We start from the raw sequence: 26198 nt of genomic DNA, 5'->3' as shown, positions 1-26198 counted from the left end.
CTATGGGAGAAGCTGGCCCTTGCTTCCTCCAGCTTCTGGTTGCTTCTAGCAGTGGCACTCACTGGCTGGTGGCCGCATCACTTCGGTCTCTGCCCTCGACTTCACCTTCTCCTCTCCGTGTCTATGTATCATCTGCTCAGTCTGTGTCCCCATGTGTCATCCCCCCGCCTCTCTTATTAGGAACGCTGGGATGGCATTAGGAACACAGGGATAATAATCCAGGATAGTCTGCTCATCTCATAATCCTTAAGTGGATCACCTCTGCAAAGATTCTTTTATTTTCCAAATAACACACATTCCAGAGACGAGGACGCGGGTCTCTTTGAGAGCGATTTTTCAGCTCAGGACAAGGGGGTGACAACACGTCCGCTGACCCCTGAGGGACCTCAGGTCATTTGCCCAAGGACCAATAGCTAACATGGGGTGGAGGTGAAATTCGAACCCAGCTGTCTCCGCCTCTGAAGCTCATGTTCTTTATATCACTCCACCTACAAAGGCCGAAGAAAAGATCTTAAACCACCAGGTCCCAAGCTCTGAGTGGGAACCAATGCAAAGAAACTTAAAAACATCGACAGGTGCTTTAAGCACTGCCAATAAAAATCACGAAAGCACAGATTTCCATGATGCGAGAGTCTTGAGAATGTTGGTATCCATTATATTCTTGACATAATTTAGCGCACATCTCTTATCCCCAAGGAGCTATCTTCTTATCCAAAGAATTACTTGTAATCCTTACAGAAAATGGCCTACGGCTTTCTTCCTGAGTCTTGCTTGAGTAATATGCAACTGATTATGGCTTTACCTGCACATGCATCTTTAAGATCTGCACGTTATTATGGGTTGAAATCCCAAGCTTACTGAGATAGAAAGGCATTGCCAACCAAGAGAAGGATATGGTGGGTCTACAGGGGGTCACTGCTGGAATTTTCAGAACCCCACAAAACTTGTGACATTAGGAATACTGGGTATGCAGCCATAGAAAAGAATATAGAGTACGGATATCTACTACAACGTGGGTGAGTCTTGCAAACGTACGCTAAGCCAAAGAAGCCAGACCCAAGAGGACCCATATTGTGCAATTCCATTTCGATGAAATACCCAGAACAGTTAAATCCACAGAAACAAAAAGCAGATTAGTTGCCCAGGGCTACACGGAGCAGGTACTAGGCAATGGCTACTTAGTGACAGGTGGTTTTATTTGGGAGGGATGGCAATGTTTCAGAATTAGATAGTGGCAGTCGCCTCTGTTTTTCACTTTAAAATGGTGACATTTTAGGTCGCATGAATCTCACCTCCATAAAAATCAAAATAAATCAGTGGAGGCCTCTATGCTAAGCAAACTTAGCATAGAGTAGACAACCCACTTCTTTACAATGTAATATTAAATCATATTCTGGTTCAGATCTGAGGGTACTAGGACCTGGCCGGGAAACAAGGGTTTATTTCATACGATCCTGGACAGGGTCCATCTACTATGACTCTACCTTTTGGACTGTGACAAGGAGGAGGCTTCAAGAGCTGGAAGTCCTACAAACTCAAAGCCACTTTTTAATTTTCGCTAATAACCTAAGATACACTCGCTGTTATAAAAAAAAAAAATAGTCATATCATGCCAACATTGAAAGTTACTTAACCCCACGGAGAAAAGTGTTACCTCCCACTCCCCTAACCTAAGGAGCCTGCTTGCATTTTCCCAGGAGATCATCAAATGGAAGGTGCTCAGCGAACTCCGGAGGACATTTCAAATATCAGGCATTATTACTAGGAGGGTGAACACTGATGACCGTTCAGAAGCCAGCGTAAAGTAAAACGTGGCCTTTCGTGTGCATTGGGAAGCAGTAATCACTAACCAATGAAATTGGCGGTCTATTACTGTATAATCAACAGACAGTAATTACACAACCGTCAACAGCTGCAGTTTCGATGTGATAATAACCAGATAGGACACACCAGAGAATGTGCATGTCGGAGATAAGATTCCCTCCTCCTGAAGCAAGCATATGCGAACGGTGTTGCCCTAGGGAGTCGGGACGGCCCTGGACGGAGTAAACCTCCTCAAAGGAAGCATGTGAAGTTCTCGGACTTGTGCCTGGGGTTAGGACCGTCTGTGGGGCAACCCGGGGAAAGAAGGAGAGGGGAGGCGGTCGCCCAGCCGACTTCAAGCCTCACACGTTCCTTCAAAATCCAGCTTGTACTTCTCCCTTGGGAGGACGACCTTCCCATCACGCATGAACTTCCAGCTGTGGAGGCCAAGGACAGGGAGGGGATTGGAAACCTGCGAACGTACCGCTTTTTTAGGGCAGAATCTGCAAGAAAAATCCTCGTCCTCTGCACCACGCAAGATGGGCTGTGGCTCAGGAGCTAGTCTTTTCGTTCCAAAGGAAGGCCGCGCTTCTGTGTCCTTCCCACAATTCGGAAGCAGTGCTCGAGGCCACAGTCAGGCACCGCGGCCGGAGGACAGCTGTGACGACAGGGACGACAGGGGAGACTGAAGTGAACAAGCCCAGGACTGAAGTGGGAGTGCTGAGCTCTGGCCCAGGCTTGCCATTCACCCCTTTGGGGAACCCACGCTTAACTCCTTCCCCTTGGTGTGCTTATCTGTACAATGGGGCGATGGCCCTGCCCCGCTTGCTGAAAACAAAGTTCTTGTTGGAAGGTCATGAGAGTGAGCCGGTTGGGGGGGGGGGAGGGCATCATTAATGACCAGAAAAGTACACACGAGAAGTTTAGGCTCCTATCAGCATGCCTAAACTCTGCGGCCACATCCCACACAACCAAGACCCCAGATGTTAAGAGTTCACATAAAAGAGGAGATCCATTTGGGAAATCATAGCTTAAGCCACGTTTCCTTTTTTAATTCATGCCTTCATTTGTTCAACAGATATTTAACGGGCACCAACTAGGTAGGTATTACTGAATAAAACAGACGTGGACTTCTTCACGGGGCTTACAATTTGATGGGAGAGTGTAGAATTTTTATTTGGAAAAAATATCATCTGTAATATGGGCTGTGAGGACAATGAAAGGGACAGGGTGCAGTAATAGATAATTAAGGGGTGATCTATTTAGGTGGGGGGCAGGGACAAGAAAGTCTTTTCTGGGGCAGCAACATTTAAGATTCCTGAAGGCTCGGGGTGCCTGGGTGGCTCAGTAGGTTGAGCATCCGACTCTTGGTTTCGGCTCAGGTCACGATCTCACCGACTCTTGGTTTCGGCTCAGGTCACCATCTCACCGACTCCTGGTTTCGGCTCAGGTCACCATCTCACCGACTCTTGGTTTCGGCTCAGGTCATCAGGTCACGATCTCACCGACTCCTGATTTCGGCTCAGGTCATCAGGTCATGATCTCACCGACTCCTGATTTCGGCTCAGGTCATCAGGTCATGATCTCACCGACTCTTGGTTTCGGCTCAGGTCACCATCTCACCGACTCTTGGTTTCGGCTCAGGTCACCATCTCACCGACTCTTGGTTTCGGCTCAGGTCACCATCTCACCGACTCTTGGTTTCGGCTCAGGTCACCATCTCACCGACTCTTGGTTTCGGCTCAGGTCACCATCTCACCGACTCTTGGTTTCGGTTCAGGTCACCATCTCACCGACTCCTGGTTTCGGCTCAGGTCACCATCTCACCGACTCCTGATTTCGGCTCAGGTCACGATCTCACCGACTCTTGATTTCGGCTCAGGCCACGATCTCACCATCATGAGATTGAGCCCTGTGTCAGGCTCTGCACTGACAGCATGGAGGCTGCTTGGGATTCTCTCTCTCCCTCTCTCTCTGTCCCTCCCCTGCACTCTCTCTCAAAATAAATAAATAAACTCAACAAAAAAAAAATCCTGAAAGCTCAGGGGGAGCCAGCATTGCAAAGAAGGAGCAGGGAACTGGCAGTGAGTTTCCAGTAGGAAGACCCAGTATGAGCACAGGCCTCGGAGCAGGAGGGTCAGGAGACGAAAGGCTGCAGACAAGCGGGCAGGAGGCCTGGAAGCCTCTTCTATGCTGTGTACCTTGTGAGCCTCCAAGAGTGAGAGAGAGGATAAGCACTGCCTCCGAAAAACGTATCCCAGGATGCTAACAGGGACGTGTCAACTAAGCCACCAGGTTAAGATGGCTATCCCATTCCAAGGTGAAGAGCCAGGCCTGGATGCACTTCTTCAGAAGACACAGCCCCAAACCAAGTTCACTGCTCTTGAACTCACCCAGAGCGAGGGTGCCAACGTGTCAGGCTGCAGGTGGCTACAAGGAGGGAATGACTGAGCGAGTCGTGGGCAGTCTGGTCCCAGAGGGAGGGCCTAAGAAGAGCCGGCTTCCCCATTCCGGTCCGGCAAAGGGCTTCAGCGGGACTAGCTGGAGAGCACGAGACCCCCACAATATGGGAGACACCACGACCTTGCTGGTGACTCTGGCCTGAGAAATCGAAAGCGGGGGATGGGCGGGCGGGCTGGCTGATGATGGACAAGCCAAATGACACAACACCTACACTGGGAATAGCATGCAATCCCCAAGTCTGTGGGGACCAAGGACGTGCATGTGCCAGGGCCCAGATTCGGATCGCGCCAAGAGCATACGTAGGGGGCTCTGCCAGGCTCCGCCCAACGAGGGCCAAGTGGACGGCAATGGAACCCAACAGATAGGAGAGCGAGTGAGCTTTCCAGAGACTGAGAAAGGAGTGCCAATGAGACTACAGAGTTGTACAGCAGCCAAACCAAGGTGGCTGGAGGGAGGAGGTCCCCACAGACAGGATGGCAGGATGTTTCTGAAGAACGCACCGAAGGGCCCCCTAAGGGCAAGATCCAATGCCAAAAACCCGCAACACAAAAACAGCTCTACTGTGACACTGTCTGCCAATACAAACTTTCCTAGGCCCCGTCCCGTCCTTCCCACCCCCTCCCTACCCAGAAGCAAGAGCCACTGAGTAAGCAAGAGAGAAAGCGTCCAACCACAGACCCTTCTCCCAGCAAGAGGCCGTAGCTGGAGGAGGGGGAACAGAATGAAGTTGGGAGGTTTGACTATTACATGGTATTAGATATTTTAAGTATTTGGCAAATTAAGAGGGGACTCTTTATAACGTAAGACGTATCACCACGGTCATGTGATACGTTTTCATCCAAACAGAGGGAAAATGCTTTCTGCTGAAAAACTTTTTAAAGTTTATTTATTTATTTAGAGGGTGGGGTGGCGAGGGAAAAGGCAGAGAGAGAGAGAGAGAGAGAGAGAGAGAGAGAGGGAGGGAGGGAGGGAGGGAGGGAGGGAGAGAGAATATTCCCAGGCACTGTCAGCACAGAGCCCTATGTGGGGCTGGAACTCACGAGCCATGAGACCATGACCTGAGCCAAAGTCAGACGCTTAACTGACCGAGCCACTCAGGCGCCTCTCTGCTGAATAACTTTTAACGGGAGAGTGGGTGACAACATAAAGCCGTCTTGTGACAGCATCCCACGACATCTATTTGTTTGAGGAGGATTACAGAGAACTTCGTCATGGCGGCACGTTTTGCGGAAAACAGACTTGGTGAAAATGAGATCCATCGTGCCCCAGCCTCAACACGGGGGCCACCGCAGTTCCTGGGCTCACCTTGTACCACCTGCATCCCCCGCGGAGCCACACGGAGCCTTCGGCAGCTGTAGACACGGAGCCTACTGACTTCCGGCCCACAGAAGAGATCCGCATCCCCTACACCCTCCTCCTCTTCCAGAAACACACGTGTGGTTCAGGAAGGGATCCCGGCCACCAGGAAGCACCACCGAGCTCAACTCTGATCCTCATGCAACAGGCTCCAAAGAAGTTCCCAATTTTAAGCCTCCTGAGCATGTCCTCGGACGCCACTCTAATAAGATTCCTTCCATGGGGATCCAGCTAGCTACAAAGCGCAGAGCCTCAACTCATACCCAGCAGTGAACCCAAGGAAATCAAGCACAGGACGGGGGCCTACCTTCCTGCATTCATTCTCCCTTTGCCTTATGTTACGAAGAGCACATCTCAAGAGGGCAGAGCAGTCAAACGTGATCCAGAACTCACCTTCGGTAAGCCGCGCAGAAGTCCCCAATTACAACGTTAAGTATATTTCAGCGGGTTTTGCCGATCAACACACACTGCCTCGCTCTTTCCGTGATTGTAAATATTCGCCAAGTCTCTACCAGGTAAAGGAGATTCGTCCTCGCCTCATAAGCCCTACCCTCATGAGAGCGTATTTAAAACCGAGATAATTTTAAAAGATGTTCCTGGGCCCGCTGTCCACTGGATTTTCAGTTCCTTAAAGGCAGGGACTGGGTGTCATCTACTTTTGTGTCCCCGGGGGCCTGGCATGGAATCTGGGACATAAGCGGGTTCAAAAATCCGATGGATAAGTAGTAAGCAAATGAACAAATGAATATCCTGGCTCATGTTTTAAGCTGCATTCATGTGAACAGTGTACATACGTTTTAAGAGAGAGAGAGAGAGAGAGAGAGAGAGAGGCGCCTGCTTTTCATCATTGTTGACTACCCCAGTCTATTCCCTACAGATGAGCTTTGGTATGTTTATTTGGATACTTCAGTGTTAGGTTATACAGAAGGTTTCCCTCAGGCTACTCTTTCTACAGATTCTGAGACCACGTCAACTGCCCGTTCACTGCCCAGTGAGAAAAGAGTGAAAAACCTCCATCGTGGTCCATGACCCCATCTACGAGAATCAACGAGTCGGGTCTCTCAAAGCGAGTAGTACTGCTTTAACACAGATACAGCTAAAAGAATGTGGGCACCTGGGTGGCTCTGTGGGCTAAGTGTCCGACTTCGGCTCCGGTCACGGTCTCGCGGTCCGTGAGTTCGAGCCCCGTGCGTAGGCTCTGTGCTGACAGCTCAGAGCCCGGAGCCCGCTTTGGATTCTGTGTGTGTGTCTCTCTCTCTGACCCTCCCCCGTTTGCACTCTCTCTCTCTCTCTCTCAAAATAAAAAATAAACATCAAAACATATTAAAAAAAAAAAATTAGGGGCGCCTGGGTGGCGCAGTCGGTTAAGCGTCCAACTTCAGCCAGGTCACGATCTCGCGGTCCGTGAGTTCGAGCCCCGCGTCGGGCTCTGGGCTGATGGCTCAGAGCCTGGAGCCTGTTTCCGATTCTGTGTCTCCCTCTCTCTCTGCCCCTCCCCCGTTCATGCTCTGTCTCTCTCTGTCTCGAAAATAAATAAACGTTGAAAAAAAAAATTAAAAAAAAAAAAACAAATTAATTTTCACCTCTCTTGTGGAAGGACCTTTGGGGACGAAGCAGAGAGAAGGAAGGCTGGCTAGCGCAGGGATGGAGGCAGCAGGCACCAAAGAAGACAGGTCACAAGATTCGGAGTTGGACCGACCTGCGGGCACGTCTTGGCTCCGCTGGGCCTCAGCTTCCACGTCTGTAAAATGGAGGCAGTAATGCCCACCTCAAACAAGCGCTGTGAGGAGAACCAAACAGCTGGAGGCTCTGAAGGCAGCGGCTGCCACATTAAGGGCGGCGGTTTCATTCGACAGTGGTCTTACGGTTGCGTACACACAAAAGGGATCATATACACCTACCTGCATATTCAAGGACGCTTTCATATACGGGGGTTTCACAACTCAAAGGAGGGGAGACCCACAGCTCAGCTGCTTGGAACTTGGAACGCCTCTTCCCATAGAAACAATGCTAGAAATCACAGAATTTTAGAACCAGAAGGGGCCTCTAAGAGCATCTGTAAAAGCTCCCGCGCAGTGGAGTGTGTCCTACCCCAGGCACCCCCGTGGGTGCAAGCCCGCCAAAACCATACAGCCCGTGATGCAGCTGAAACGCTACGCACCAGCAAACAAGAAAGAGAAAACGATTTTAAAATATTCAGTGACTGCGCATCTTCACAGGCTCTGCTGACCTTAACTAGACTGTCTTTCTACCCTGAAGTTCAGTGATGTAGGATGGGGAGACCTACGCTTGGCACGTCTTGTAACCTACCCTACCCCTCCCCACACCCAGCAACTGCTACAAAAGAAACCTTCCAGTCAAGATACGATAAGAACCTTATCTGCAGCATGAACAACATGCAACAGGCCCGTGGAGGAGGAGGAGATACGTGGGGGAGGGGCAGAGGGGTGTCCAACCAAGGCAGCGAGAAGTGGGGCGGAGCAGGGCACAGGCAGGAAAGCCTTGGTTAGTTACCAAGTTTCCTTCCGTTATCCCCATCGGCCCTGTTTCACCAAGTTGTGCCCAGACGTAACTATCTGTTTGAAGACACCGGAGACCCTGCTGGGTCCCATGCGTATGTCACTGTTTAGGAGCCCCCTGTCACCCTCACTCTGGTCCCTGGCTGTGCCCACCTGACCCCCTGCCACGGGCACAAAGCGCTCTGGGGTCTTCCTACTGCTTATCCTTTGGGATGACGGCAAAGCCTGGCTGTGCGTACTCACAGGATGTTTGCAAGACAAGTGTGCTCAGCTTGGAGAGTGCCTGTAATGGGCTCTCGAATAGAGAACATTTGGAAGAGACTGCAGAAATGACCAAGCTTTTATGTAGTTTTACGTAAACGCAGCACTACTCGGACCACGCGAGATATTACTCACAGTACGATGTTAAATGAAACAAAAATCACTTTATGAAAATGTGCATATGGTATGATCCCACTTGTGACATATATGTACGCACTATGGCTTAGCCACTCTTACCTGTATCTGTTTAGAAAAAAGACTGGAAGGAAATACTTAAAAAAAAATTTTTTTTTTCACATTTATTTTTGAGACAGAGAGAGACAGAGCATGAATGGGGGAGGGTCAGAGAGAGGGAGACACAGAATCCGAAACAGGCTCCAGGCTCTGAGCTGTCAGCACAGAGCCTGACGCGGGGCTCGAACTCACGGACCGCGAGATCATGACCTGAGCCGAAGTCGGCCGCTTAACCTACTGAGCCACCCAGGTGCCCCGAAATACTTTAAAATGTAAATGATGATTTTGTCTGTGTGATGGAAATACGGGTTATATATAGATTTTTTTCCTTTGTAATTTTCTGTATTTCCAAGCCTGGTGAAATGGGCAAGTAATTGTAAGAGGAGAGGTGAAATGACATTTAGATACACTGATTAGACAGGGAAAAGCAAAAAAGTCTTTAGAAATGGCCTAATTCAGGGGGCCCCTGGGTGGCTCAGTTGGTTGAGTGTCCGACTTCAGCTCAGGTCATGATCTCACGGCTTGGGAGTTCGAGCCCCTCGTGGGGCTCTGTGCTGACAGCTCAGAGCCCGGAGCCTGCTTGGGATTCTGCGTCTCCCTCTCTCTCTCTGCCCCTAACCCACTCGCATTCTGTCTCCGTCTCTCTCAAAAATAAATAAACATTAAAAAAAAAAAAAAAGAACTGTGTGTTCTAGGGGTGGCTCAGTCGGTTAAACGTGTAACTTCGGCTCAGGTCATGATCTCACGGTCCGTGAGTTCGAGACCCGCGTCGGGCTCTGTGCTGACAGCTCAGAGCCTGGAGCCTGCTTCAGATTCTGTGTCTCCCTCTCTCTGCCCCTCCCCCGCTCATGCTCTGTCTCTGTCTCTCAATCATAAATAATCGTTAAAAAAAGAAATTAAAAAAAAAAAAAAAGAAATGACCTAATTCAGTATTTCTCCCAATCTCTCCCAATCATGTAGGTAAAACACGTCTGGACCCTCAGGTGACTTACAAACCTCAAGCCTTGCAACTGATTTGGCAGACAACTTAGCCAAATCATGGCTTGAACTCAGATCTTGTGACATTTATGGCCTGTGCCACTCCCATGATATCACAGTGTCCTAGAGTCAGGGACGAACGAACTTCATAAGGAAATGCTCCATAAGGAAAGCGCAAGACTTACTGTGCACACCTACACTTCTCGCTAAATAAATATTTGCCTAGCATTATATCATAGTTTTATGACAGGCAAACAAGTCAGTTGCTACAGGAGCCCCAGTGACTTTGTCACAGCTAGTGAACCTGAGTCCTGGTTACAAAGGTCTTACGCCTGCATTGCACGGAAGCCCACCTCCAGAGACTTTCAAGGTCAAACTGTATCAGAATGCACCCCTATCCTCTGAAGCCAGGCATCTCTGGAACAATTAAGAAACGGGCCATTCTACCTTCTACTGCTGCGAACTACACACGTAATAGTCACTTCACTTCCACTCCGTGGCGTCATGTTAAGCAGATGTAATACAGCAATATTTTTAAGGTTTTTTTTTAAATGTTTTATTTATTTTTGAGACAGACAGAACATGAGTGGGGGAGGGGCAGAGAGAGAGGGAGACACAGAATCCGAAGCAGGCTCCAGGCTCCGAGCTGTCAGCAGAGAGCCCCACGCGGGGCTCAAACCCACGAACCGTGAGATCACGACCCGAGCCGAAGCTGGCCGTCCAACCCACTGAGCCACCCAGACGTCCACACTACTTAACGTTTGCCCAGCCCCAAAAAGGTCTGGAGACCAGACAGACTGAAAACCTTCTTTAGAAGCACCCACACCTTAAAGGCTTTAGGTACTTCCTATTTGTAAATAGGGAGCTTGTTAGGAACAAGCATCATCTCCATCCGACAAAAGCATCAGTTCTAAAACCTTTCACTTAAGGAAGAAAATTCGGACATTTGACGCAAGCACGTGTACAGAGCAGCCTGGGGCCACACAGGAGTGGCTTTCCATTTCGCTCTGCTTATCTCCAGCTGGCTGGGCTGGGAGAGCTTTCTAGGCAAAGGGGGTGGGGACATGGCCTCCAAGGACACAGGAGCAGAGAAGGACCGGCTACAGGTGGCAAGTTCAAGAATTGTTTTTCAGACAAGCACACAGACTCCCGACGGGCTAACCAGAAACATAACGCATGAACCCAAGATTCACTTATGGCAGGCAGGGAGAGAGCATGCCGGAGCCTGGACAATATGTCCGTCGCCTTGCCGCCTGGGCCGAGCAGTAATTAACCGAGACTTAGAACTTGAAGTTAGCTGCCAAGCCTGGAGCATGCACGGGCAGAGCAGAGCTGGGAGTGCCCGAGTCGAGCTGCAGAAACGCAAAAAAAAAAAAAAATGCTGACCGTGGGAAGAATTCAAGGTGGACGAAGCCCCAAAAGAATCCAGCAGGCTGAAAAGTACTGCCACCCGAGAGACCTCAGGGTGCGCTCTATTCCTGCCCCCCAAGTGACTTCGGTATCGAGGGAAGCCCTGGAAGGAGACGGACACAGACATGTTTCAGCGGAAGCGCGGAATTCTGAAATACCTTCAAGTTTTCACGGAAGAACGGAGTGTGCCCAAGTGGCCTGTCTGCCTTGCAGTCAGTCAAAACAAAGGCGACCAAGACGAAACAAGAACCATGTGGCTTTGGGCCTCCATCACAGACCTCAACTGCGAGAATTTAAGTAAATAAGACAAAAGAAGCCAAAAGGCTAGACTGTACGAAGGTGTCTAAGACGTCATGTTCCATAAAAGCAGAAACACCGACGCTGGGTCATATCTGACGACTAATGATAGGGAAGAACTTGACCAGACACACAAGGAAACCGCTCAACCCCTTTAGGACTGATAACATGGAGATCTACGTTGGGAAGATAAAACGTGAGGCTTAAAAATTCAAAATTAAATGTTCACGACGGATACGGCTAAATCAAAATGGTGGTGGCCAGGGAGGAAGCTGGAGGAGTCTGTGATCGAGAGCGGATGTTGACCAGGATGGTCTGAGGTGCCCCAATGGAGGGCACAGATGCTGAGGGCAAGTCCTCCTTGGGTAAAGGGTAAAGCCATGCAGAACCAGTCAAACAGAGGCTCCAGCTCATTCTGAAATCCCAAGGGGTGGGTCTGAGCCCTAAACAAGAACAGATGGTGGTCTTGGCTGGTTGATCGAAAGGGGTTCAAGGGTAGTGCTTAATTAACCTTGGATTGAAGGGCTGAAAATAAGGAGTCTCATAGGACCCTGAAGGAGGGAGATCTGAAAGAACTTGCAGATTGAAAGTAAATGGAGCCCTTTTCACACAGGGCCTGTAACAGTCTGTTTGATCCAGAAACACCTGGAAGGTTCCATTTAGTCTAGAAATTTGGTCAACTCGCTGAGGAGCACAAGGACCAAGTTGTAAGTGCCTGATGACTACAGGAGAGCGGGAATGGGGCAGAGGGATTAAGGTCACCCCACCCCCCTTCCGTCCCCACCTTTCAGATAAGAAAACTCACACCCAGAAAGGCGAGGCCAACTGCTTGCCCAGGATGACAACTAACTCTCTCACGGCAGAGCCAGGGTTAGCACCTGGATCTTTTCCTATCATTCCAGCAATTTTCACATTATTCCGTGCTCTCACATGAACCATAGGTAGCACCCAGCATTCTCCCATCAAACAGGAATTAAACTTGTTTTTGCTAGAAAACTATTACTGCTTTTATTCTCAATTGGGGGGAAATTCAGGAAAGCCATAAAAGAAGGAAAATCAACTGCAGCTTCATTTCTCAAAGCAACCTCCATTTTTAAGAAATTTTCATTATTTCTGTTAAATATGGTTTAGAGCCATTGTCATAGTCGGACAATATGTATTTCCTAGCGTGACTATTTATTCTACTGGTTTATTAGCTGGCCCACTGAACTTTGTGTCACCAGCCAGATAAAATACAGGGCTTTTAAAGATTTCTATCCAAGTCCTAAGGATCTTTCTTACATGGGGGCCAAGGAAAAATCTGAAGTCCTGCCTCTGGGGACTTCTTTCCAAGCTGTCACTCAATCGTTAACTGAGCTATGGCATATGAATAGACTCAGCTGTGAACTTACTGGATCGTTCTGCCATCCTCCAACCGCTATTACGTGGGTAAGGAAATGTGTGAAAGGTTTTTGTCAAATGCTTCCACGTCTATGGCTCTCTCTTCCTCTGCCGATCTAGAACACTTCTCGAAAAAGGCAACGTGGGGGAGCCTGGGTGGCTCAGCCGGTTGAGCGACCGACTTCGGCTCAGGTCATGATCTCGTGGTTTGTGAGATCGAGCGCCACGTGGGGCTCTGTGCTGACAACTCGGAGCCTGGAGCCTGCTTCAGATTCTGCGTCTCCGTGTCTCTCTCTGCCCCTCCTCCACTCGCACTTTGTCTTTCAAAAATAAATAAACACGAAAAAATTTTTAAAAAGGCAATGTGATCAATTAGTGACTGCACATTAGTAAATTTATGCTGGTTTCTAGGGATCAATACAATCTCTTCTGTGGGTTTGCAAATCACGCACATGCATGGTAATCCAGAATATTTGCAAGGGAACGATTCATACGCTGACGTGTCAGGAATTAAACTCCTTCAAAAGTTGCACAGAAGAACATTTGCATGTTTCTCAACTTCTGAAATGTCTCCCCCCTGCAAAATTTATTCAACGATCACTGGCAGTGTCTCAAAGGTGGTAACTTCTAACTCCTTCGACACCTCCAGATATGATCTAGTAGGTCCTAGAGATCTGAACTCCTTCAGATTAACTAGATGTTCTTTCACTGTCTTCTACGTCCCCCTTAATTCTTCCCTTTTCACTGTGAAGATCATTTTTCTCTTTGCCGGAGAACTGGAAGCAAGATAGGTCTGTATGTGTCACGTATTAATGTCAGCCTCATCCTCTCATTTATGCAATAGTCTCTCTTCTGTCTCCATTCTTCCAGCTCCAGCTATAACTGAGAAGCAAAACAAACTAAGACACTATTTTCAAACTACAAACGACATACCACACACTGTACGGTCTCAAACACACACCTGCACGTAGGCCAAAAAGGTTCGACCTGGCCAGTGAAGAAATTAACACAACAACGAAATGTCATCTTGTAGCAAAAGCCATGGAAACCCACCTTCCAACAGCATGCTGGTGAGTTTGCAGGGAAAACGGACCTACCCGCTGGACCTAGGATAACGTTAACTCTGCCTTTGGGGGGCAACTACACAAGATGTTTATGCCCTTTGGAAACCAGGAAAGCTACGCCTGAATGTTTATCTTAAGGGACTCATTCTGAAATAAATCTGAAATAAAAGAAGGTCCAAGTCAACAAATATGCCCCTCAGAAATATCATCCTGGCCCCAAACGGTCGAAATATCCAATAGATATTGAGAGAGTAGACCGTCTAAATATCCAACAATGGAAATGGTTAAATGAACTACAAAACCTCAACCACGGTTGGCCAAATAACGTCCCCTCCCAAGGATGTCCAAGTCCTGACCCACGGAACCCGTGAATATGTGGTCTTACGTGGTCGAAGGAACTCTGCCGACGTGACTCACTTAAGGATTTTGAGATGGAGAGACCACCCTGGATTATCCAAGCAGGCCCAACACATCACAAAGGGCCATGCTAAGAGGCGGGCCCTGCCTGGGCCATAGCCAGAGAAGCAGCCATGACAGGAGAAACAGAGGGGAGAGACTCAGAGATGAGATCTGAGGTTGGTCTGTTACTGGCTTTGAGGACAGAGGAAGGGGTCATGCACCAAAGTACGTGGAGGCCTCCAGGAGTCGGAAAAGGCAAGACAACATTCTCTCCTGGACACTTGAGCAGGGACACTGTCTTGCCAATACCTCGACTGTAGGAATTCTGATCATCAGAACCGCAGAATACCACATCTGTGTCCTCGGAAGTCACTACGTTTATGGTAAGTTTTTACAGCAGCAACACTAATACACGACCAGGCAGCCACTAAAAACGATAAAACAGACGAGTGCACGGCAACGGAAGAAAACTGCTAACACGCACAGGTGGGGAAATGGCAGGCATGGCGATTGTTGCTCTGTGAAATACATACAGATAGACTGAGGTTCTGGGGCACCTGGGTGGCTCAGGAGGCTAAGCATCGGGACTCCTGGTTTTAGCTCGGGTTCCTGAGTTCGACCCCCGCACTGGGCTCTACACTGACAGCGTAGAATCTGCTTGGGATTCTCTCCCTGCCCCTCTCCGGCTCGCTTGCTCGTTCTCTAAATAAATAAAGTAATTAAAAAAAAAAAGATTTATAGAAACAGTTGAAAATATATCAATAGACTAAAAGACCTCGTAACCGGTCCCCCCACTTCTGCCCACAAGCACCTAAGACCCAGAATGGTCCTTTTCAAATATGGAATTAATTACCTTACTCCTCTGCTCAAAACCCTCCCAACGGTTTCTGTCATCGCAAAGAAAAAGCCCAAGTCCCAAGAAGGACATACAGAGCCCAGGTCCGTGGCAGCGCACGGCTCTGGGAAGAGGCACCCACGCGTACTTTACGTGACCGGCAGTGACCTCCACCCAGGCACGAGACGGCTCCTACTCCCTCCGGCTCTCCGAGCTTCCCGCCTTTGCTCTCTGCCTTGCTGACGCCACCTCGGCCTCACTGGCCAACTTTCTATTCCTAGAACATACCAAGCACACTCCTTCATACTTTCCACATGCCCTGCTCCCTCTGCCTCAAGTACCATATCCAGGGGTAGGTTTCCTAGGACAAAGGGCAGGGCAGGGCCGTCTCCTGGATCTGCTCTCCAAACACTTACATCATCTGTAAAGAGGTGGGTATGTCTATTTCCCTACAACCTCACCAGCACTGCCTTTTATCACTTCAAGGTATGTTTGTTACAAAGTGATAGTTCAGTTTTGTGTGCACTTCTAGTTTGAACATTGTGAGCATGTACGACTAGAAGTAACACGCCACACACACTACACACTGGGATACCTTTTGGTGTCATCTGTGTAAGAGAATAGTGGGGGGGCTACGTCATCTGTATTTTAATGCCTCATTACCTCACTTCCTTCCAGTCGCCGCGCAAAGGTCACCACCTTATGAACGAGGCTCTCCTTGACGACTTTATTTTCAGTAAGAATCCCAGCGCCCACCTCCCAATTCCCTAATCCTGCTTACTTTTCCCTGTGGCATGTATTACCATCTGTCATTCTAAAAAATACCTCGTTGTTATACGTCTCCTCGAACTAGAACGTATACTCCTTAACAACGCAGACATCAGCAGCTTGGCCTATTGGGGTGTTCCTGGAGCCTAAGTGAGTTCACACGTGTGGGTGGTACACACGGTGTGTGTGTGTGTGTGTGTGTGTGTATACATATATATATTTTTTTTTTTAATTTTTGAGACAAAGAGTGAGCATGCAAGCAGGGCAGAGGGCAAGGGGAGGGAGGGAGAGGGAAAGAAATAGAGAGAGACAGAGAGAGAGAATCTGAAGCAGGTCCCACGCTCAGTGTGGAGTCTGATGTGGGGCTTGATCCCACAACCCTGGGACCATGACCTCAGCCAAAATCAAAAACGGGATGCTCAACCGACTGAGTCACCCCGGCGCCCCCATGAATATTTGTTAAGGGACTCGCTGAAGATTAGAGAGGACTTCAGAGAAATGAAATATGTAGCTCGGTTGAAGGTGAACTGTACCCACTTCGTTTAGTGCTGTCACAATACTGTTTTCACAAACCACCAGCCAAGTAACTTTTAGTGATGCCTTTCATGGAAACTCCCTGTTCAATCACAAGTCTTTTGCACAAGCCTTTTAAAAATCAAGTTAGTCATCAAGTATCCTCTGAACCCAGATGCCGTCTCCCGTCTGTCTCATCAAGTTCCGTAGTTTTTGTGCAACCAGAATTCCATTCTTCAGAAACGCTCAGCCCTTTTGGGTCACATTTCCCTTAAAATCCATGAGATCCAATGTATTTCCACTGAATGTTTTAAATTCCGCTCTCCTAACACCCTAGTCCCATGTCTCATGACCAGAGTTGTTCTTCTGTTTTCAGATTCCAAGAGATTCAAGACAGGAAACACACAGGACGAGCCCCAAGTGCTTAGAATGTCAGGAAATAAGGAGGTGCGAAAGCAAACAAACAAGACCCCACAATGATAGGGGGGCACGTCAGGGATACAGAAATGAACTAAAACAGCAAATAAAAATGGGGGCCAAAGCTAGGACAACACAAGAAAGTAAAGCAGTATCAGATTATAACTCAAAGTATAACATAGAGGAGGCCACAGAGACATAAATGACTGAATAAACAAATGGGGGGATGGGGCGTCTAGGTGGCTCAGTCAGTTAAGCATCCGACTTTGGCTCATGTCATGATCTCGTGGTCCACGAGTTTGAGCCCCACATCAGGATCTGTGGTGACAGCTCAGAGCTTGGAGCCTGCTTCGAATTCTGGGTCTCCCTCTCTCTCTGCCCCTCCCCTACTTGCGCACATGCGCTCTCTCTCTCTCTCTCTCTCTCTCTCAAAAGTAAACAAACATTTAAAAAAAATTAAAAAAATCAACAAATGGGGGCAGAATAGACAAATCTCCCATGCAGAAGATTTCCACATTCTTTCTTTTTTTAAATAGTTTAAGTAATCTCTACACCCAATGTGGGGCTCAAACTCACAACCTCAAGATCAAGAGTCAAGTGCTCCACCGACTGAGCCAGCCAGGTGCCCTAGAATTCCATGTAATTCTTACAGAAACTCTTCCTTCAAGGGAAGGACCGTAACTTCCTACTTTTTAAAGTGTGGGCTGCACATAGGGACTTCCTTCCAAGCAGTACAGTGCGGAAAGGCGGAGGAAAGAAAGAATAGCTTTACGGTGGAGAAATCTGACAAACACTGCCTCACCCAGGCAATCAAGATCAACATCACAGTGATGTCATGTTAATAGGATATGTAATCTTGCTATGATGTGATGAGAACAGCACATTATCTCCCCAAAACACCTTACCCTGGGTTAATCATGAGACAACATGCAACAAATCCCAACTGAGGGACATTCTGTAACACACCGGACAGTAATTCTGTCAACTGTCAAGGTCATCAAAAACAAGAAAAATCTAAGATCCTGGCACCGTCGTTAGGAACCATGGAGACACGACAACTGCATGTAATGTGGTATCCCAGATGCAACCTGGAACACAAAAAGGGCAGTCGGGAAAATCAGCAAACGTGAAGAGAGTGCACACTTCAGTCGATTATAACGCAGAGATGTTGGTTCAGGAATTGGGACGCGGGCACCGTGTTTATCTAAGAGCGCTGCCCACACTCTACGCTGTCGTCTTGAGAATTCTCTACATCTAAAAAAGTTCTAAAGGGTTCACTGCAAGTAATTCCAACAGATCATCAGCACTGTCTTCAAAGGTTCCTCGGTCTTCCACATCCTACAGTAATTCTTCCTGAGTGGCCAGTGGTAAGTTCCACGTAGGGACTTCCCCCGTTGTATTCTGCCAAGTGACTCCAACAAAACCAAAAGGTATTGGACTTTGGGTCCACTTAGCCACCCGGCAGATGCTGAGACAATCATCCCTATTGCTTCTTCCACTTAGGCAGTTGGTGTTAACAAACTCCCATCAGCCTCAGCCCCCATCTGTCTGCTGAGCAGAAGGTTCCCACGACAAACTGACGGACTTCCCCCCCACCCCCTTTTAACCTCACCCAATGCTATGTAGAATGGCTTCTCCATTAAATTATAGCTTGGAGATAAGCCCATTCTTCCTTGTTTATCAACCCAGTTTCTCCTCTGGCCTTCCACAGACTGCAGAGACAATCCCATCCCTTTGAGAGTCTCAGGGCATTTGAACAGGAAGCCAGGGGAGCAAGTATCAGTCACCACAATAATAAACAAAAAAAGCATAGGGAAAAGAGTAGGATCTTCTCTATCTAGTCCACATGACATATTCTGGAATCACCTGCCTGCTACCCTTTGGTCCTCAGTGGCCAAGTTCCTAACCCAGCCGTAGAGACAGGTCACGTGGAGCTCTGAGCCTTGGCTCTCGCTGTCCTTCTCCCCTCCCCCTCCCCCATTTGGGACATGTCCCTCTTCTCTGGTCATTCTTCCAGCTGCAGTGATCCTGCGTGCCTCCCCCACCGGACGGATCTTTCCCTTCTCCCAACTCTCGGTAGCCCCGTCTTATTTCGCATTCCTGGCCCTGCTGGTTGTGTTTCACGATCTTACCTCCTCACCTCCACTCTGAGTCCCTCCATGGGGTGAAACTCGTCTACTTTTCCGGTTCCCTTTGGCGCGCTGATCATTCTAACTGTCCAGTCAACACCAGCAAACATTTGAGGGCTTCTCAGACAATCTTTCGAAGAATCCCACCTTACAACAACTCACCGACAGAGACACACAATTACCCCCATTTTATAGCTGAACATGCTGACGAGTGAAGCAGTCGAGTGGCTTTCCTGGGGTCACATGGAAGAAACAGAGGCTGAATGCGAATCCAAATTCATGCTCTTAATCACCGCAGCACATCTCACTGCATCTTACCAGCTAAACGATCCCTTACAGACTCTAGGTATTTATAGTAAGTGGTGATCTCAGAAGGGAAGTTAAAAACCCTTCGTCTACAGGCCCCAAACTGACTGAGAAAACGTTTATCCAATTGTGCCCCCCAAACCTAAAAGTCACATAGAATCTGTACAGCAGAGACAACGGGACTCGAGGAAGAGAGCACCTGATTCAAATTTCTTTAGGAAGCACCACGGTCAGCCATCGTTCTTCACACGTTGGCCAGTGCGAAGGACCGAGGGACACACGCTGGACCAACAGCGAAAACTAAGACAGGCAAGGCTGTAGCGTTTCGACTGCAATGCCAGGCTAGCTCACATGCTTCGAGGAGACGGGGCAGAGACAAGGCATCGGGCCAGAGGAGTAACCAGCCCCCAGCACCGTGCTGTGTGAGCACGTACAACATAGAGCAAGGTTCTCTCCGGCCATCTGCTTCCCATCTCCCGCCGGCAATTTTGTGCTTGGGTGACCAGCTTCTTACACGATGTCTAAAAATAAGCGAGCGCCAATTCAATTACCCAAGTACATGAGTATTTACGGTCACCTTGTGGCCTACACCTAAATCAAACACCCTCCCTTTCTATTACAAGGAGCAAGGTGCTGGCCTCCCTCCGCAGGTGCAAAGCATCAGAATTGGTCCGAGGCTCCAATGTCCTCATGGTCACCACCGGATGACAAGCTTAAAGAATGCCCGACCCCGGCGGCAGCCATCAGTTGTAACGCCCACTCCACGCAGCCAAGAATTACCAGGCTTTGCCAAAGGGGCGGGCGCACCTCTCTACTCTGCCGTGTTCCTGACGTCTCTCTCAGGCCAGGGGCTACTTAACCCTGAGCACTCCCGGAATGCCTCGCCCGGGGAAAAACTACTGGCCTTGCCGCACCTGTTAGATGGGTTACCTATTTTCTTTAGGCCCCGCTATCTTCGGTTTACCAGACCCAACTGACTGCTTGGCTTAGCTATCAGACTGGAGACCAAGCGCCCCCTCTTCTGAGGTCCTTGTCACCAACAGGAGGTGGCCACACTTGGGAGCTTCGGAAGAAATATGAATGAAGACCACGTGAGACGTACCATCGCCGCTGCCCAAGTGGGCCGAAGGGGATCTGGCAGTGGAGTCGAAGTCAGAAGTGGCAAGGGCATGAATTTCCTTCGGATCCCAGATACGCCAAACCCCGGATGATTCGTTTCAGAAACTCCCGAACAGGACTTCGCCACAAGTAAGTGCCAGTGATCCAGGGGACTCATCCGTCAACATGATTCTGAGGTCAAGATAACCGCTCTGGACAACGTTTTATTTCCTAAAAAAATAATCAGGCAACCCTCGTTCCTTCAAGAACTTACAACCCCACAGGGAAGAGGCGACATGCCTGCAGATAACTGGAAATACACACCGGAGAATGCTAAGTCCGTAAGCGCGGTTTAAAGAAAATGCTTATCTCCTCCACCCCACTACTGATTCCCAGGGTCACCGGAAAGATTTCGAGAGCTTCTAGAAGCAACTCCCTCTTGGCCTGGTTCACATAGAAGCACAGGAGCCCCGGAAGCCGAGGATGAGCCGGAAGGTGCTGGAACCCAGCTCGCTCCTTTCCTCGTCTCCTAGTCTCCTTGCCTCCACGTTATAAAAAGGCTTGCAATCTGTTTATTATGAAATACTTCCCGAAACACTGCAAAGAAAAGGCCATGTGCACAAGCAAAGAGCATAATTCTAACATTTTAACACTTTTTGAAGTGCAGCACTAAGAGCAACTTCTATTTTGACTTAAGTGTTTTTATTTATTTTTGAGAGAGAGAGAGACAGAATGTGAGCAGGGGAGGGGCGCAGAGAGAGAGAGAGAGAGAGAGAGAGAGAGAAAGAGAGAGAGACATAACCCGAAGCAGGCCCCAGGCTCTGAGCCCGAGCTGGGGCTCGAACTTGTGAACCACGAGATCGTGACCTGGGCTGAAGTCAGGCACTCAACAGACTGAGCCACCCGGGCACCCCTGTGAAAGCAATTTCACAGCATGGTGTAAGCCCTTGGCACCAGCCCGTCTTCAGATCTGGAGAACTACCAGCTCCCCTGCCACCTCCAAGGCTTACCCTAGAGCCCCTGGGCTGGCTTTACCCCCAACCCTGCTGAGTGCATACTCAGCACTCTTATCGACCCCTAATCAACAGTGCCTGGCTCCTCTAATCTACTGTAAATTCGTTGAGGGCGAAACCCACTCATCTGTTTTGCAATTTCCCTCCCCACCTCACCCCCACTCTAAATGTTACCCCCTTTGCCCTCAGCACCTCACAAAAGCTCGAGACCTGTTATAAAAAGCACAAAACAAACGACTCAGTATTTACCTAACTCCTACTACCAATATTGCTTTATTTTAGCCCATCTTCCCAATAACCCGTCGAAAAAGGCGACATCGGCTTCATTTCACAGGCTGTTCTTTGCCGGGAAGACAAAGGAAATTGGCTCATCTTAGATTCTGTCCACCCTACACAACGCAAGGTCAAGTTTCCCTCTCTTGGGAAACTTGCAGGGCAAAACGTACACATCCTACCCAGACAGGACAAGTATCAGAAATCATACTGGTAGAACAGAGACTCGTCAACTGATGTTAAATTGAAAACACCGCAACTTTCAGACATCATGAGTTAGTCTAGAACAGACTAACTCTAAGGCTCGAAAGCAGCACTCGAACATGACCCATGTCCCTTGACACGAAATTATCACACATATTTAGAAGAGTCCAGAGGCTTGTGCTAAAGGTAACTTTCCTTAACAGGGATGACTCTGGAGACGGTTATCTGTTTACCTGTTAATGATTGAAGGATAAGTAAGGAGGAACAATTTTCAACTAAGAGTGTAAAGGAGGTGCCCCAATCTTGTCCCATCTCAGGAATAATTCTCATGGGGGGAAAAAAACAGAGAAGACACATTAGAGCAATTCAAAACAATCGGGAAATCACTGATCCCTTTCCTGTTTCCACTCTAGTTGATCTGTATTTGTACCGAGTGTATATACAAGGTGGGTAGGACCCACTTTAAGCACCCAATGAAATCCATGGAATTTACTGTCAGTTCCAATACACCTGATATGACAAGCTCAAGAGTTTTATTTCTCAACACAGTCCAGGTCAAATTCCATTCCAGTGACTCCTGTGGGCTTACTCAAATCCTCTGCTTTCCTGCAATTTAGTTCTCATAGTACTTAAAGTGTGAAATCGGTTAAGAATTGAGAAACTTCTTCTTGACACAATTTCCAAATGGAATTGGCTATGGACTGTTAGAATAGATCTAAAACCTTTTTAATCCCCAAATGAGTCTCATCTGCTGATATGGGTCATTTCTCAAGAATTGGTATCAGTCCTGGGGCCCCTGGGTGGTTAGAAGCCTGACTCTTGATTTCAGCTAAGGTCGTGATCTCACCATTCGGGAGTTCGAGCCCCCTGTCGGGCTCTGTGCTGACCATGTGGAGCGGCTTCAGATCCTCTCTCTCCCCCTCTCTCTGCCCCTCCCCTGCTCGCACTCTCTCTCAAAATAAACGTTAAAAAAATTTTTTTTTATAACATTTATTTACTATTGAAAGACAGAGAGAGTCAGAGCGTGAGGAGGGGAGGGGCAGAGGGAGAGGGAGACACAGAATCCGAAGCAGGCTCCAGGCTCCGAGCTGTCGGCACAGAGAGCCCCACGCGGGGCTCGAACTCACAGACCGTGAGATCGTGGCCCGAGCCGAAGTTGGACGCTTAACCGGCTGACCACTGAGGTGCCCCTCAAAATACATAAACTTAAAAAATAATAATAATAATTGGCATTCATCCCAAATTAGTCTTGTGGAGTATTTCTTCAATTGCCCTATCCTCACCCGTACGGAAAGCAGGGAAGGGACTGTCACTGGTGAATGGCTCCTGGTGGGTGGTATCAGGTGCTCCAAATCTTGTTGACCCTGTATGTTATCTTCTCCATCGTACGACAGCCTGTGAATTATGTTCTCGTGGTCCTCCTATCATATTCGTACACGACCAAATACACCCAATAAGAAGGTCAACAAAAGCATCAAAGCAAATCGCACAAAAGTACTCTACGCTTTCTCTTGCTTATCCATGTACTGAATTATAAATCCTCTTTTATAGCACTATACCCTATTTTATATTTATTTTCCAGGGGCTTTTCCGTAGTATTCTATAATACAAAGAAGAGCGTATTGTTCTCTTACAGTTTGTCCAATCGTCTCCCCAAATGTTAGAGAATGAAGTTATTAGGAGTCTTTCATTAAAACTAACACTGTTCTAGGGGCGCCTGGGTGGCTTAGTCGGTTGAGCGTCCGACTTCGGCTCAGGTCTTGATCTCACGGTCTGTGAGTTCGAGCCCCGTGTCGGGCTCTGTGCCGACAGCTCAGAGCCTGGAGCCTGCTTTGGATTCTGTCTCCTTCTCCCTCTGCCCCTCCCCACTTGTGTTCTCTCTCTCAAAAATAAATAAATGGAAAAAAAATTTTTAAAGAAAACTAATATTGTTCCAACAAAATTTTTTTTCTATTTTTTTTCCCCTGTCAAGAGAAATTACTATATTAAAGAGTACGTTCATTACAATAACTTTTGTTAAATAATTTTGGTACCCTTCAGGAAATATGCACTGATTTGAATGCTACCGATTGTGTGTATTTGCGAGTCTACACAGCCACACCAATATTCTGACTTAGCATTTTAATTATTTTTTAAAATCCCAGTTGACCTCAGGTTGCATTTCTTGTATCTTTACCATGTTTGCTTCTTTATGCACACACTGGTCTTTCTCATGTATAAAAATGATAAAGTACTTAACTTTTGGCCATTTATCCAAATAAAGACTAGTGGTAACATAGCTATATCTTCACCTTAAACATTCTGGATAGTAACCTTCTCGTGTGTGTGCACGTGTGTGTGTCGATGTGTTTCCATTTCAATAGGTGTTTCAAAAATCCTAATTTTATTGGTTCTGATGTAATCTCTCAAAACAACCAAACATGTTAAGATTTTATCTTCCTTTTATATCTTGGAAAATAAATTAGACTGGAGATTTTATTATCTCCCATAAATAAACCCAAATATACTTTGTTCTACATGACAGAAATTAAGGATTTACTCTTACCCTTCAATGACCATTAAAACAATGAGAAATGAAAGAGAAGATGTTACAACTGATGATACGGAAATAAAAGAGATCATAAGAGACTATGAAAAACAGTTTTATGCTAACAAACCGCACAACCTAAGAAATTAGATAAAATTACAGGCCAATATTCCTGATGAACATAGATCCAAAACTCTTCAAAAAATTTTTTCAAACCCATTTCAACAATACATTAAAAAGATTATATACCATGATCAAGTGGAATTGATTCCAGGGGTGCAAGGATGGTTTAACACCCGCAAATTGTTTACTGTGAACACCAGAGTAACAAAATCAAAGATGAAAAAATCCTATTACCATCTCCATAGATGCAGAAATCAGAAAATAGATGAACAAAAAACCCGAGCTTCCATTTATCATAAAAACTTTCAAAGTGGGTTTACGGGGAACATACCTCAATGTGATAAAGGCCACGTGTGACAAGCCCACAGTGAGCATCATACTGAACAGTGAAAAGCTGTTAAGATTTTCCTCTAAAATCAGGAGCAGGACAAGGGTACCCACGGCTGCCATTTTTATTCAACATAGTATTGGAAGTCCTAGCCACAGCAATTGGGCAAGAAAAAGAAACCAAAGACATCCAAATTGGACACAGAGACATAAAGCCGTCACTCTTTGCAGATGACAAATCATCATATAAAGCAAACCCTGAGGATTCCCTCAAAAAATAACAAAAAAAAAAAAGAGAAATTAAGAAAACAATCCCATTTATAACCGCATAAAAAAATACCTAGGAATAAATTTAGCCAAGGAGGTGAAAGACCTCTATATTGAAAACTACAAGAGATTAATGAAAGAAACTGAAGAAGACACAAATAAATGGAAAGATATTCTGTGCTCAGAATATCTTCTCTGGCTGTAAGACGTAATATTTTTTAAATGTTCATATTACCCAAAGCAATATACAGATTCAATGCAATCCCTATTAAAATTCCAATGGCATTTTTCACAGAAATAGGACAAAAAAAATCTAAAATTTGCATGGAACCATAAAAATACCCCAAAGCAATCTTGAGAAAGAACAACAAAGTTGGAAGCATCGTGCTTCCTGATTTCAAACTACATTCCAAAGCTACTGTAGCTAAAACAGTACAGTAACAGAGTACTGATAGATCAATGGAACAGAATAGGGAGCCCAGAAATTATCAAAGGAATATATGGTCAATTAATTACAAGACAGAGCCCAAGAATATACCATGAAGAAAGGACAGTCTCTTCAATAAATGATGCTGGGAAAATTAGACATTCCATGCAAAGAATGAAACGGGACCCTTATCTTACATCATGCACAGAAGTTAACTCAAAATGGATTAAACACTTGAACGTAGGCCTAAAACCATGAAACTCCTAGAAGAAAACAAAGGCAGATACAGGGCTTGGCAATGAGTTTTTGAATTTGACACCAAAAGCAAAAGCAACAGAAGCAAAAACAAACATCAAACTAACATCAAACAGACATTAAACTAAAAAGCTTCTCCACAGCCAAGGAAACCATTAACAAAATAAAAAGGCAACTTACCGAATAGAAGGTACTTGCAAGTCATGTATTAAGTAAGGGGATAACATTCAAAATATATGAAGAACTCATAGAAATGAGTAGCAAAAGAGGAGAAGGAGCAAAGAAGGGAAAGGGGGAGGGGGAGACACAGGGGGAGGGGGAGGAGAAGAAAATAATAATCCAGTTATATGGGCAGAAGAACTCAAAAGACATTTTTCCAAAGGTAGCCAGCAGGTACCTGGAAAGATGCTCAACATCGTTAATCATCAGGGAAATGCAAACCCAAAGTGCAGGAGATATCCCCTCGCACCTGTCAGAATGGCTATTACCAAAAGGCCAAAAATAACAAGGGCTGGTGAGGATGTGGCGAAAAGGGAACCCTTGTGCACTGGT

The 26198-nt window shown here is 47.2% G+C and overlaps 1 protein-coding gene across 2 annotated transcripts in view; it reads right to left on the bottom strand.

Annotated features, from left to right (window-relative positions):
• The window catches only part of PIP5K1B (phosphatidylinositol-4-phosphate 5-kinase type 1 beta), a 311268-nt gene that overhangs the window by 263103 nt on the left and 21967 nt on the right, over window positions 1-26198 (bottom strand). Inside the window, exon 1 of one of the 2 annotated variants that reach the window (XM_047101745.1) lies at window positions 20235-20420. The exons of the other annotated variant lie outside the window; for it this stretch is intronic. Coding sequence (XP_046957701.1) covers window positions 20235-20408 — 174 coding nt within the window. The 5' untranslated portion in view covers window positions 20409-20420. Of the gene's footprint in view, window positions 1-20234; window positions 20421-26198 lie in introns of those variants that run through there. 2 annotated transcript variants of the gene reach the window in all.

Source organism: Lynx rufus, unplaced genomic scaffold, assembly GCF_022079265.1.
Source record: "Lynx rufus isolate CCGP_SWC_20201006 ecotype Redwood Valley unplaced genomic scaffold, mLynRuf1.p SCAF_10, whole genome shotgun sequence".
NCBI classification, from domain to species: Eukaryota; Metazoa; Chordata; class Mammalia; order Carnivora; family Felidae; genus Lynx; species Lynx rufus.
The sequence above is the reverse complement of the archived record's forward strand: the minus strand, read 5'-3'. Positions and strand labels throughout refer to the sequence as shown.